The sequence below is a fragment of the Lolium rigidum genome, chromosome 5 (assembly GCF_022539505.1).
Source record: "Lolium rigidum isolate FL_2022 chromosome 5, APGP_CSIRO_Lrig_0.1, whole genome shotgun sequence".
NCBI lineage: Eukaryota > Viridiplantae > Streptophyta > Magnoliopsida > Poales > Poaceae > Lolium > Lolium rigidum.
The window spans coordinates 31,557,640-31,571,766 of record NC_061512.1 but is presented as its reverse complement, the minus strand read 5'-3'; the positions used below and the strand labels follow the sequence as shown (position 1 = coordinate 31,571,766).

General features: G+C 52.0%; 2 protein-coding genes across 2 annotated transcripts; both read right to left on the bottom strand.

Moving 5' to 3' along the window:
• Positions 1-7,361: 7,361 nt before the first annotated feature.
• LOC124655810 lies at positions 7,362-8,694 on the bottom strand. The gene is made up of 3 exons (XM_047194651.1): positions 8,467-8,694; positions 7,901-8,378; positions 7,362-7,582 (listed from the first exon to the last, which is right to left on the bottom strand). The coding sequence occupies exons 1-3, from the start codon at positions 8,692-8,694 to the stop codon at positions 7,362-7,364; spliced, it is 927 nt and encodes a 308-aa protein (XP_047050607.1).
• A 641-nt stretch (positions 8,695-9,335) lies between these two features.
• On the bottom strand, positions 9,336-10,943 carry LOC124651213. Its single transcript, XM_047190339.1, has 3 exons — positions 10,082-10,943; positions 9,786-9,941; positions 9,336-9,615 (listed from the first exon to the last, which is right to left on the bottom strand). The coding sequence occupies exons 1-3, from the start codon at positions 10,154-10,156 to the stop codon at positions 9,418-9,420; spliced, it is 429 nt and encodes a 142-aa protein (XP_047046295.1). The 5' UTR covers positions 10,157-10,943; the 3' UTR covers positions 9,336-9,417.
• Positions 10,944-14,127: the final 3,184 nt, after the last annotated feature.

Genomic DNA, 14,127 nt, shown 5'->3' with positions numbered 1-14,127 from the left:
TAAGCTACTGCGTAGATGGAACATTTGTGCACATTGAGATTCTGAATTACGTCTTACATGCTCACGCAATGGATTATATTTATGTGTTACATGTAAGCTACTTAGTAGATGTATCAAACAATGATTTCCCTAAAAAAATGATTTTCCAGCATGTTTAGTTTTCTACTTGCACAAACAGTGAACTCAGGGATGTATCAACAATCAATCTCCAGATCAGGAGGAACCATCGGATGTAACTGATTTGGACCAGAGAATAAGAGGAGGGGGGTGGACAGATGATGCATTTGGATGGAGGAGGAAGTTTTCTTCGACGTGATGTAACAGATCCTGGTTTGAAAGAATCCTGCCTCCATATGTAACTTATTTTTTCTCTTCCCTCTTCTGCTAGGGTTCCTCCCTGTGCATCTTCTTCGTTGTCTTGTACTCTGTATTAGTTTTGCTATGGAGAAGAAGAGGGGATCCGATGCTGGCAGGTAATGGGAGGATCCAATGATGGAGCTAGCATGTAAAAGGAGGTTGCAAATTCTAACTATATTTCGACCTTGTTCGGGGTTACAGCGAGATCACGCGTTGGAGCCGCGCGATCAAGATCTAACGACACAAAACAAAGGCCCCAACCCGCAGCCTATCTCGTGTGTACCCTTTTCTAGGTACGTGTTTTTGACAGTTCTCCATTTCCACCCGGTCCCCTCCGCTTGGCTCCCGGCGCATCGCAGGCGGCCTCTTCCTCGGTCGAGGGAGGTGTGCAGTTTTTTCTATCGGGCACCGCGGCGCGAGATGTAGCTTTTTCGGCGGGCGAGGCGGCGCGAGATGTAGCTTTTTCGGCGGGCGAGGCGGCGCGAGATGTAGCTTTTTCATCGGGCAGGGTGGGCCGAGATGTAGCTTTTTCTGTTGGGCTGGGGCGGCGCGAGATGTAGTTTTTTTTGGTTGGAGGAGGCGAGATGTAGCGAGATGCTGTTTTTTCTATCGGGCATCGCGGCACGAGATGTAGCTTTTTCGTCAGGCGAGACGGTGCGAGGTTTTTTTTCTATTGGGCGAGGTGGCGTGAGATGTAACTTTTTTGTCAGGCGAGATGTAGTTGTTTCATCGGATGGGCGGGACAAGATGTAGCTTTTTCTGTTGGGCAGGGCGAGATGTAGCTATTCGTCAGACGGGCGGGGCGAGATGTAGCTTTTCCTGTTGGGTTGGGCGTGATGTAGCTTTTTCGTCGAGCGGGGCGAGATGTGGCTTTTACTGTTGGGCGAGATGTAGCTTTTTCTGTTGGGTGGGGTGAGATGTAGATTTTTAGTTGGGCGGAGGCGGTGCTAGATGTAGATTTTTCTGTTGGGCCGTGCGGTGCGAGATGTAGCTTTTTCGGTCGGAGGAGACGATTCATATGTCTTTTTCTAGCAAGCGAGGTGACATGTAGCTTTTCGGATCAGATGCGTAATTATTTTGGGACGAAATATAGCTTTTTCAGTCCGGTATAGTGGCGGGGTGTTACTGTTTCAGTCTAAAAATAGAGGGTGTAGCATTTTTAATCAGCCGACGAGATGAGATTTTCTCCCTCGGAAGGAATAAAAAACAACGTTAGAATTTTTGGTCGGCAGTCCGCAAAATTAAGTTTGAGCGAACTAGCGTGGGGTGGTCAGATGGTTGGTTCCGGCTAGGACCGACGGTTTTGCATTAAAAAGGAAAGAAGCGTAGGTTGTCTAGGTGACCTCGTGTTAGGGAGAAATCGAGGTTGACCTCGTTGTAGCAACGCCCTTGCTAAAAACTTGAGCTACAATTTGAATATCTAGCTGAGAGTAAAACACACACACACAGTCCATACTTGTGAGCTTGAGATGTGCAATGTTAAGATCAAGTTGACAACAACACACTGGGAAAGAAACATGGAGAAGAGCTGGCATATCCATGTGAATGGTTGAATCGCCTCAAAAGACCCACCGATACTGATACAACAATCAGCTGGCATAAATGGAAATAGAAAATGTTATGGTCAGTTTGACCTATACACGCAGGAAGCCCACTAGTGGCTAGTTGTGGGCTTAGCCCAAGTAAATTAGGGGCTTGGCCCAAGTAAATTAGGGTTTAGAGGAGGCCTTCCTCCTATATAAACACTTGTACCCCTTCGAGATTAATCAGACAATATTCAGTATCATTACTGTCTCGTCTCCTGAAGGGAGACGGGAGACCCTTGCACCCCCGCCGCACCAACCCTAGCCGCCGCCTCCTTCCTCCGCGACGGCGCCCAGCCGCCGGCGCCGAGCTCTCCAGCCTCTCCGCCCTCACTTCCACCCTTACAACCTCCGCCCTAGACCCGGTAGAACCCTAGCCCCTACCACTTTGGTATTAGATTGCCTAGGTCTCATAGGCTCCAACAGCCCCCCCGTCGACCCCATCGCCGCCGCGTCCGCCGCCGCCACCAACACCACCCCCGCCACCCCCGCCGCCATGACAGGCACCCACACGCTGCAGGGAGCCACCGCCGCCGCCAACGGAGACCAGGCCGCCGCCGCCCCCACGGGCTTCGACCTCCTGCCCGCTACTTTGGCGGACCTCGCCGACAGTCTCCGCGCCATCCGTTTCGAGCTCGCGGAGATCAAGGCCGGCCAGCACGCGCCGCCCCCACCGGCCGCCGTTCCGCCGCCGCCCCCACCACCCGCCTCCGCCGCCAGCAACGGCCGCCCCGCGTGGTGGCCGCCATCGCCCTCGCCAATTCCCACATGGATCGACGCGTCGCCCGTCTACACTCAGTCTGCGGCGCGGACGACGGTTCAGCAGCCTGCCCACCCCTTTGGCGGTCCTGGCGGGTTTGCGGCCCCCTTCGCCGCGAGCACGTTCGCCGTTACATGTACGCGTTAGACAACATGTATAGGACCGGATGGAGCGTTATGCGGGGATCTCATGTTAGCTATGCTCCCGTTGTTGTTCCGTGGCTTTGGGGGCACACCCGGCGCGGCTCGGGACCCGGTCGGCGCCCTCTAGGACCCGGTCTGCGCGGTTGAGTGGTTGTAGTAGTGATTGATATGTATTAGGGTTAAATAAACATGAACCCGATCTATGTATGCATGTAATCGCACTATCTCGCTTTCAGCACTATATTATCGATCCTTAGTTAAGAACTACACATATGTAACTCCATTTTCAGTTTTCTGCATTATCCTTAATTTGATCATATGATGGTTCCTATGTATAGCTTGCAGGTCGTTGTAGAAAGCATGGAGAGAGATGAAATTCAAGAAAATTTCATGGAGGAACTCATAGCAAACGGTACTCGGATGATCGCGACGACGACGTTATTCCGGATGATGGCGGTGACGATGTCACCGCAACTTATTTGAATGACTCCGGTGAGGGAGCGGAGGATATTGAGGAAGAAGATCCTACTGGCGCCGGTGAGGAACAAGATCATCATAATGGCTCCCGAACTGTAGTTATCACCGAGGTATATAAATTAATTAAGCCGCTGTTGATCGACTAGATGCATTAACTAATTAAATTGTACTGACTATGAATTATTTCTTTTTTAGCCCTCCGGATCGAGCACTTCTTCTGTAAAGTCGAGGAAGCGAGGCCCGGCCAAAAAGTTGGATGACGGTGTTAGGCACGACATCACCCACATCGAAAAGGATGGTAAACCGATTGCTCCGAGAGAAAGGTGCAAAGGCATTTATAGCTCAATGCGGAGTGCTTGTTAGGGACCACGTCCCGATCACCGTTCGAGAATGGCACAAGCCGAAGGGACTAGTGCTGTCTGCAGAGGAAGAAGGTCAAGGTCTTTATATCGATGATGTAGCCAAAAACAGCATTATGGACAAGCTCATGTCACATTTCAACATAGTACCCGAAGAGGGGGTGACGCTGAAAAGGCCAAGATGGAGCAGGCCCTCCGCGAGTTTGGCAAGAAGAAGATGGCCGAACTATTCAAGAGCCACAAGAAAAGATTGCGCCGCCTTATCAAGATAAAGAAGACTCCGGACAATGAGAAGGTAAAAAATCACTGGGAAGAATTCGTGAAGTACAGCACGGAGTCAGAAGAATTTAAGAGAAGGTCGGAAATAAATAAGGCAAATGCTGCGTTGAAGCTATATCACCAAATTCTGGGTCCAGGTGGATACGGGGCTAACCGTCCTAAGTGGCAGGCAGCTGAGGCGGAACCGACCGATAAAGGGATCAGATTAGGGACACACGGTTGGATCGAACGGTGCAAGGAGTGGTTCTACGGGATTGGGGGAACGTTGGATCCGGAAACAGGGAAGTGCATCTATAAGAAAGCTCATCTGAAGGTTCCCATTGATGCCCTGGAAAGAGCACATAGGGACGTGGAGGCGGGGTTGTTCCAGCCCGAAAGAGAGAACGATGAGCTGACACGCGCCCTTGGGAACAAAGAACACGGCGGACGAACACGAGGCACGAAGGCTCCGTTCCGTGGAAGTATGGCTTTCCTGCGGAAAGGAAGAGATTTCCTGATAAAAGCCATGAGAGGAGGAAGGCAAGGGAAACAGACCACCTGGCTAACTTAGAGGAGGGTATGAGCACCATGAAAGCCCAATTAACCATGGTAACCCAAGTACTTACATCTCAGATGGCTCAGGGGAGGGTTGTAGATCCTGCATTGCTCAATGCCCTCGCCCCGCTGCAATCTCAACCACACCGGAAAAGCAGCGTGGCTTCCTCTCAGCAGGTGGATAATGATGATGATGATGACCAGGTGGTCGAGCCTCCTCGCTACCCCCGTGGATGATCTCACCGAGAGCCGTCCTTGTGAGCTGCATGTTAAAGTTTTCAACCTATCCTTCAAGGCGGCGGTCGGCATCCTCTTACCTACAAGGTCTTACCATTGCCGTTCGGTCCAAGACGACTTTGCTTGTTGTGATGGTGGATGAAGTGATGAGAGATTATGAGGGGTTGGTGCTTGAGCACCCTGCAGGTGAAGATGGGGAAATCAAAGAACTGGGAGAAGCCCGTAGAACCACCGTGCAATGGCGGAAGGAGAACATTGTGTTTCCAGGTGAGAAGCCAACAAGCATGCCACCTCCGCCTCCTCCGTCACTTGTGCAGTCTCCTCCGCGTGATGATTCTCCTGTGCGCGATGATGATTCCCCTATCCATGACCAGTCTGCTCCGCGTGAAAATACTCCGCCGCCTCCTCCTCCTCGTCAGGAGACTCCGCCGCCTCCACTTAAGCAAAAGAGGAAGCTGTCCGCGGCACCTCCTACAGCTCCGAAGAGATCATCAACTCCAATGAGGGCACGAGACTCCAGAGTTGTTACCACATGAGCAGACCGAAGAGCAAAAGGCGTTTCTTGCGCCGAAGAAGATGTTTATTCGACCGCGAGACAGGTGAAGCACTTTGCCGAGACGAGAATGAAGAGACCTGAGCTGAGAGCTGATTATGACCGCTCTCTTGGACAGTCCTCTAGAGCGAGCAAAGAAGCAAAAAAAGTCGCCCAGCTTGGACAGCAGGACATTCAGGCCGCACCCCACTTCATCGTGGAGCCATATCATGATCCAGAGATGGCATCGATGATCGAACGGGCGGCTAGATCTCAGGGAGCATCAGTTGAGTACGAAGATTACTATCCAACGGCTCAAGTGGTAAACAAGTATAGATACGGATCTGATCTCGTCAAACCTGGCGAGCTCGCGCGTCTAGGGACTCAGATGCGAAGGTTGCATGAATGGTACCTGAAAGCCTGTCGAAGATGTGAAAGCTACCTCACGGTGTATCTTAGAGATGAGCATTACTTCCGGGGGGAAGACGAGATAAACCTTGAGTTAGAAGAACTGTTTCAGTTATTCAATCAAGACGCCCTCGACAAAGCTGTCATCAGTTGCTACTGCCCCGTAAGTGATTTATTTGTGTAATTAAGTTTGTAGCTCATTCATTTGCACTAACAATTATCCTCATTATATTCTTTGTGTACGCTATACATTTAATTATGCGAGAATGAAGAAGCTGGAATACAAAAGAGGCAAGCTCCTACCGCTGGGGTTCATAGACCCAAACACGAGTTCATGAAGTTACGGTTCGACAGGTACCCCAAGGACACGAGAGGACAACATCGTAATGTTTTTAGAGAAGCAAGCAGACAAGGAGGATATATTCTTTCCCTACAACTTCAAGTGAGTGTTATATATAACATACATTATGCTTGTGCACCTTCCACTTTATTCTCGTAATCATTGAGCTATGCTTGTGCAGATTCCACTTTATTCTCCTAATCATTGATCTTCCCCTTGGAGTTGTAAAAGTCATGGACTCGAAACGTAAAGAATATGCGGAATGGGCGGACATGGCTGCCATCCTCCAGAGGTAGTTTCAATCAATTTCGTATTGGCATCTTCATCTGTTCTAATTCGAAGATATCATCAACTAATCAATTACTCATTTACTCATTATTTTTTGCCGGGCAGGGCTTGGAAACGGTTCATCAATACTGTTCCGGGTAAATGGAAACCGGAGCTTACATTTGAAGATTACCCTGTAAGTAGTACTATATATATAGCTATGTCGTGAAACTTTATATATGATATTTACTTTCAATACGATGCTTGATTATTAGTTTGATCGAACTATTTTTTTGTAAAGTGTATGAGGCAGGAACCAGGGAATAACTTATGTGGATACTACGTCTGCACCTTCATGCGTGACATGGCCTGTCCCAAGGGTGGGGATGCCCGTATACACCACACTCGTGTACGATAACAAAATTTCACAATTAATCTTAATTAGTACCATCTATTGTATTGAGTTCCATTCATATATTGATCTCCCTTTTTAAATATAGATGACACGCCTGCGGAACACTCTCATAACGGAGGATCAAATAAAACAATTCAAGAGGAAATCGCGGGATTCTTTATTACCGAGGCCCTTACCCCAGGTGGAGAGCACTATCGGCGGATCGTGACGGGGGATGAAATCCGTCGAGGAGATGTTGTATTGTAAATATGCATGCATTACGTGTGCTGTTGACGATGTCGTGTACTGTTGACGATGTCTATATATATTCATGACGATTTTTTGTGGTTTCTTGAATGATATATATGCATTGCTGAAACTCTGCCGCGGCAGAGAAACGCCCTGTTTCTCTGCCGCGGCAGAGCAACGCTGGTACAGCCTAAACCTGTGCCGCGGCAGAAATAGCAATTCTCTGCCGCGGCAGAGAACCTAGGCCCGGTTCGTACCACGAACCGGGACCAAAGGCCTTCCACCGCGAGCTCACTGGCCGCACCACGTGTCGAGGCCTTTAGGCCCGGTTCAACTTTGAACCGGGACTAAAGGGTACCCCCTTTAGTCCCGCCCAATTGGTCCCGGTTTGGGAACCGGGACTGAAGGCCCAAATGGACCGGGCCTACTGCCCCTTTTTCTACTAGTGGAGGCGGCGCATGGTGGCCCCGGACAGGAAGTTATGGGTCGAGCCCATGTCGACGAGCGCGGTGAGGCACTCCCCGTTGATAGTCACCGGGAGCAGCATGGTCTTCGGCGTCTTGATGCCTGCCAGCGCGTGGAGGGAGACGACGAAGGAGGTAGCGTCGACCGGCCCGTAGGTTGTGACACCGGCCTCGGAGAGCGTCGAAGCAGCGATCTCGGCGGTGAGGGCCTCCACTTCCCCGTCGTCGACGGTTTCCGAGTAGAAGAGGCGGGCGCACACGTGGCCCGGCGCGTATATGTCGTCGCAATTGAAGCACAAGCCCTTGCGGTGCCGCTCGAGCTGCTCGGCTGACGTCAAGTGGCGGAAGGGGCGTGTCGGGGCAGTAGGCGCTCCGGGAGGAGCGGCCGGCAGGGCCAGGCGTGGCTGAGCGGGGACTGCCGGGGCCGGGGCGGCGCATGGTGGTGGTCGCGCGCCCCGTCCTTGGAACACCTGCTGCATGGCGAGGGCACGCTGCTCGTAAGCGCGCGCATAGTACATGGCCGTCTGCAAGTCCGGTGGCTCACGCATCTCCACGTCGACGCGGATGTGGTCTGGCAGGCCGCCGACGAATAGGTTGGCGCGTTGGCGAGCCGTGACGCCGGGCGCATGGCATGCCAATGTCTGGAAGCGATCGGCGAAGTCCTGCACCGAGGAGGTGAAGGGGAGGCGGCCGAGCTCGGCCAGCCGGCTCCCGCGGATCGGTGGGCCGAAACGGAGGAGGCAGAGGTCGTGGAAGCGCTCCCACGGAGGAATCCCGCCCGTGTCCTGCTCGGGGGCGTAGTACCACGTCTGTGCGGCTCCACGGAGGTGGTAGGAGGCGATCCAGGTGCGGTCGGACGCCAGTGTCCGCTGGCCTCGGAAAAACTGGTCGCACTGGTTTAGCCAGTTTAGGGGGTCGACAGTGCCGTCGTATGTGGCGAACTCCAGTTTGGAGAAATGAGGCGGCTGTGCAGCGGGCGGCCCGGTGGTGTAGTGCTGCATTAGGGACCCCAGCGTAGGGGTTGGCGTAGCCGGTGAATCCCCCGAGGGAAGTCGTCGATGGTGACGCCGGCGGCTGCAGCACCGTGGGTTGGGTGGGCGCCGTGCTGAAGACGGGCGCGTCGAGCCACGCCGGGCGCTGCGACGACGAGGGTGGGAACCGAGTTTGAGTTATCGGCACCCCCTGCGGGTAGCCGGTGGAGGCCGGCGGTGGTGTCGGGAGGGTGGCAGCGGTCGCGATGGCGGCGGCCGATGGTTGCGGTGGTGGGACGGTGGGGCCCTGGAGGTACGTCCGCAGGTTGGCGACCGCCATGGTGAGGTCGCGGACGGCTGCAGACAACTCCACCGGGGAGAGGACGGGAGGCGGCTCGGCGCCCGGCGGCACGTGCGCGGCGGCGTTGGAGGCCGGTGGCGTCTCAGAGGTGGCCGTAATGGTGGCGGCGGGTTGGCCCGAATAAATGATCGCAACCGAGGAATCTGATACCAAATTGGTAGAGACTCGGGGTCTACCAGGCCGGGGACGTAGGTTATAGGGATGGAAGTGCAAGGATCGCGGGGGAGGAAAGCGCCAGCCGCCGTCGTGAGGGAGAGGGAGGGCGGCGCACAGAGGAGGGGTGGCGGCTAGGGTTTGGAACGCCAACTCCTCATGGAGTTGGCAATAATAGATTGATTATTGCTTATCCTTTCACGTAGCTATTACAGAGATATATATAGGCTAATGACCTAATGATAAATGGGCTAAGCCCCTAATTTAGGCCCACTAATGGGCTTCCTCCTGCTATAAGATAAACCGGTCATAACATAAGTATTTTTGGATCAATTAGTACTTAGTAAGCATGCTCAAACATCATGCAAAATCTTAGCAATAACTATCCGTGGCGGATGATCACTCAATGCTATTCAGAACTGCGTGTTGAAATGCCTCATACCCGAAAAATCTCAAACATGCATCATTTGGAAGGACTACAGACTTAGTATTACCAAAAGGTGACAAGTCTTAACATAAACAGCAAGGTCAGATCTTAATTAACATAGATTAGCAACGCTCAATACTGATCTTGCCATCTGGATTGATGGTAGGTTGCAACGCATTAACCAGTGCATAGACCCTTGGATCTTCTTCAAGACAACATATTTTGATCCTCTCAATGGAAGGATAGCTTCCTCTGCCTGACAGTGTGGCCCTTGATGAAGACAAGGCAGATTCAGATTTCTTGCATATACTACATTCCTCCTGTAGTGTCAAAATTAGGGTAACATAATACTTAGAGGATTAGTTCAGGCATACAAATATTTTTCTTTACCTTCTTCATTAAATGATATTCCTATTTTTACATAATGCAGCAGAACCTCTCTAGGCAGGCAAATACAAATAATAGTCATGTCTAGGAGGAATGGGCATACCATTTTGAGCTTCACATTTAGTTCCTTCAGCTTGCTCGAGCCCTGGAGAATGCGAAGAAGTGGGTAGAAGTCGGCACCCATGCACCAATCCCCCAGCAGCAGGCTTGTGAGGTTATTGAACATTGGGCATGTTTGCATACCTCTCTCAAATGCGAGCTTCATTTTGAACAAAGAAAGTTGGATAGTTGATGATATGATGTTCTCTTCATAGCTTGTTACAACAATACAAACAAGCCAAGAAAATATATTCACCTAAACCTGTAATGGTACAGAAAATAAAAGGAACCCATTTGTACCTCGTGTAATGGTGCGTGCAACTCCAGTGTTGTGGCATGTGAAAGACCATCAAGTAGACGATGACCATACACCATTGTGTCGATAGGAAAATTTAAACTCTCGGAACTTAGAGTAACTGAAGCTTTTACTAGAGAAGACTAATCCCTAGTTACTATAGCACCAAGACAGGTGGGGTCAAGGATAGAGAGATCGGTAAGGCTTCTAGCACAAATCAGGAGACCCTCGCCGTTAAAGCAGTGAATCATATGCAGAACCTTGAGTGACCTCGATGAGATCTCTTTCACGCGAATCAAACTGCATTCCTCCAGCTCTAAATATTCAACCACAGACCATTCATTGTTCAGCATCTCAAAGAATCGGTGACACAAAAACAGAGATTGGAGCCTGATTATTTTGAGGTGCTGAGAAGGAAACATTGATGTGCTATCCAAATAGGGAGAGTGGACCGATCCAGAAACCTGGAGGAGACGAACTTTGTGCTTGATGGCATGACGAACCCATGCAAAATTATTCCAACTACTGCCATGAGTGACAAAGATTCGTGCCTCATCCAAGCAAACAGCGTCATCACGCAAGAGCAGCAAGTGGTCTCCAAACTCCTTCAGCTTTTCGTCATCCACACCCCTCGGCTTGTTTTCATCCTTGAAGTCCTGGTAATCAATATGGACGAATGGTGTAGAGGCCCAGAGACTGCGCCACCTGACTAAGAGAAGACTCGTGCGCACGACCTCCGACATTGGTAAGAAGGACATCACATGGTGTAGCAGCTCATCAGGCAGGCTGCTGAGCCTGTCGACACCATTGTTGTTTTCTAGCGCACTCTTGGAAGCACTGTGAATGGAGGCTGGTGCCGACCTTTCATCAAACAGGTCAGCTGCATGAATCCAAGAAGGAAATGCATAAATAATCAAAATGACAGGGATATGGATATATTGCTTAAGTCTTAGAAACACAAAAGTAGATGAGACGGTTTCATACATGAGAGAGTTTCAACCATGAAGCACTGTGCTGGGATACAACAAGCTTATGTAAAAGATAGTACAGAATACAGTTTAGGAAAGGAAAAATACAAATGCTGCCCTGGGGAAAGAAATGTTGAAAGTGTAAGCTGTAAATGCCTGCATCCTTCTAGAGAAGGCGGGTCTACATATATTGCTTCAGAGCTAACTTAACTGGTAAGCAAAAAAAAAATTCAGAACCGGGTTAGCCCTTAGCCCCCCTTCCCTCCCAACTCCCATTACCTGAACGGAAAAATCGAGTCTTACATGAAAGTAAGAGGTATGGGGATAACGACTTGGACGCACTGGTAGGAATGTTGCTACACTGTTGTGGGTATACTTCATGGTTATACCATCGACAGTGTCTAGATCCGGCAAGTCCGGGTGGCCCACAGATGGTGATGAGGCATGTGGCCCATCGGGCGGCCTAGTTGCTGTTGATTCTGAAGGATGAAGTCCGGCCCAAGAGAAGGGAGCCGGATCCGACCGACCTCAGGAGGAACCCGGATCCATGAAGGCCCATGAGGAACCTGGATCCGGTACGACGTACAGAGGAAGGCGGATTCTTGACGTGCACGGCAAGACATTGTATCGTAGTTAGGCAACCTGTATCCGGCTAGGACCCTCCATGTAAACCCTAGATCCGTGCGCCTTTATAAGCCGGATCCTGGGAGCCCTAGAGGCACAACCACAACTCATTGTAACATCGCGAAAGCGCCCAGATAATTCCTGACAAGCAGCAGTAGGCCCTGTCATCGTGCAGGTGTTCCGAAGCTGGGTAAATCGCGTACCACCGTCCCGTGTGCACTCCGCCTTATGGCCCCTACTTCTTCTCTCCCTCGTGAGGATCCCTCCTCCGAGGTACCGTCGATTAGGCAACGACAGTTGGCGCCCACCGTGGGGCCTGCGGCGTCTGGAGGCCGGAACCGGGAGGGTTCCGCCATGGGAAGCTACGACGACACCATCGCTGTGGGGCGCGTCCTTTACGCCGGAAATCTGCCGTTCGTCCCTCCGGATGAGTGCTGGATTCCGGCCAAGACAAACCCCGTCAAGCTCTCCATCGTCCCAGTTGGCGGCATACACATCTTCATCGGGGAAACCGTCGATTCCGACGGAAACCCACTGGTAAGTAACGCTGACTCGGCCGCCGCTGAGCAGTACACAGTCACGAAGATCCGATCTGAGATGCATGAGCTTCCTAAGGAAGATTCCGCCTTGGATCTGGAAATTTCAAAACCCACCCAATCCGCCCCTGAGCAGGAAATAACGGTGGAAGACCAATGCAGATCCGCCTGGGTCTCCCAGGTGTTAGAGAAGCAGAGGTGTCACTTCGTACACTTCTTGGCCCATACCGCCGGAACCGCCCCTCAAGAAGTCGGAGCTGGTCCCGAGCAGGTCGAGGCACCGGAAAACAACGCTGCTCCGGATCAGGGCGAGCCTGTCGGAGAAAGCGAAACTCCGGCCGAAGAGTCGATTTTGGGGAACCTAAACCCAATTTCCGAGGATACCCCCTCCATGGATACTGAAGAGTTCAACCGCAAGCTAGGGGAATACGGATACGGTGATCAGCCTGAAGTTGAATCCGCACAGCCTAAGCAGGTACTCGCGACCTTGGCGGCGCTGGATCAACATGAATCAGAAGATGAAAACACCCAATCCGACCCCCAGCCATCCCGACAAGGATCTCCAATGTCGCGGGAGCGACCGCATGAGGAATTCCTGTCCCCGGAGGAGATGGTTGAACAAGCAGGCATGGATGCAATTTATCACTCGGATATCCTCAACAAACCCATTACTCCCGAAGACGCAGAAGCGGTAGAAGCTAAGAGACTGGAGATGCTGGCCACAGCCAAGAAGTTCGCCGACACCGCAGCCGCGATGCTTGATGAAAGGAAGCACGCCGCAGTTTTGTGGAAGGCTTTATCCAGCGCGAGCAGGAGGTGGACGAAGGACTGGTAAAGGTCAAGGAACTCCGGAAGCATTGGGAGGACAAGATCGCTGAGGCTCAACAGGAGGTCGAAAAAATCCGGCGAGAAAATATAGCTCCCCGTAAGATCACCTTCGCAACTCCGACCGAGCAGCAGCTGTACGCCACTCCAAAAGATAATATGAAGAAGGCTGCGGAGATCTTGAAGAAAAAGGACGAGGAGATCGACATCAAATACGTCCGTACGCTTGTCGCTTCAGCAATGAAGCAACAGAGCAAGGCAGACACTTCGCGCAAGTTGGAATCCAACCCGGAGCATTGCGTCTCCACCGCACAGAAGGACGCCTATGACAATCGCCATCGAGATGACGAATCGCGAACCGGATCCTCGGAACGCAGAAGGAAAACCAGAGAACACCCAAATCCAATCCCGATACCATCAAAGACGCCTCCGTCCGATCCAAGAAAGGGAAAGGACGCAATGTACTCTGGTAGGGACAAGTACCGCAACCCCTCCCCTCCGCCCAATGGATATCCGCGTCCTCCACCCCCTCGTCGCCGTAGTCCAGCTGGAAACACCAGGCCCCATGGACCTGGCGGAATTAATATCCACGACAATGTGCTACCCTCAAGGAACAGGGCCAGGGAACGAACGTTGGAACCTTGCCGGAGCCAGAACAATGACCGCGAGCCGGAGCACAGGAGGAGTCGAAATGAAGACCGCGACCCGGAACCTCGTCGAAGCAGGAAAGGCCATGGAAGCCAGCGCCAAGGCGAAGGCAGCCACAGAAGCCGGAGCCAGCATCGTGAGGGACGAGGAGAATCTGATGGCGGAAGCAAAAAGTCGGATCGGCCCCCTCGCAGGTCTCCCTCACCACCACCTAGCGGTGGAGGTGGAGGTGGAGGTGGAGGCGGAGGCGGCGGCCGGAGATCTCTCTCGCGCTCACAATCTCCCCGCCACGGCTCGCGTGACGCGCGGGAACGCCTCAACGAATACAGAACTGACTACATCGGTCCGAAGTGCTTCGGCAAGATGATTCGAGAGGAACCAAAGCCAACGATGAACCTCAAGCTACCCGGAAACCTGAAGCATTATGATGGCACCGAAAGGCCGGATACC

What these genes read in the sequence shown, in the direction of transcription:
- LOC124655810 (XM_047194651.1), bottom strand. Translation starts at nt 8,694, where the DNA reads ATGGCGGTCGCCAACCTGCGGACGTACCTCCAGGGCCCCACCGTCCCA. An exon ending in CGGCGCCCACCCAACCCACG is followed by an intron (nt 8,379 to 8,466) that starts GTGCTGCAGCCG and finishes TCCCTAATGCAG; the next exon opens with CACTACACCACCGGGCCGCC. An exon ending in ACCGGACTTGCAGACGGCCA is followed by an intron (nt 7,583 to 7,900) that starts TGTACTATGCGC and finishes AGGCCCTCACCG; the next exon opens with CCGAGATCGCTGCTTCGACG.
- LOC124651213 (XM_047190339.1), bottom strand. Translation starts at nt 10,156, where the DNA reads ATGGTGTATGGTCATCGTCTACTTGATGGTCTTTCACATGCCACAACA. An exon ending in TGCACGCACCATTACACGAG is followed by an intron (nt 9,942 to 10,081) that starts GTACAAATGGGT and finishes TTCAAAATGAAG; the next exon opens with CTCGCATTTGAGAGAGGTAT. An exon ending in TAAATGTGAAGCTCAAAATG is followed by an intron (nt 9,616 to 9,785) that starts GTATGCCCATTC and finishes TTGACACTACAG; the next exon opens with GAGGAATGTAGTATATGCAA.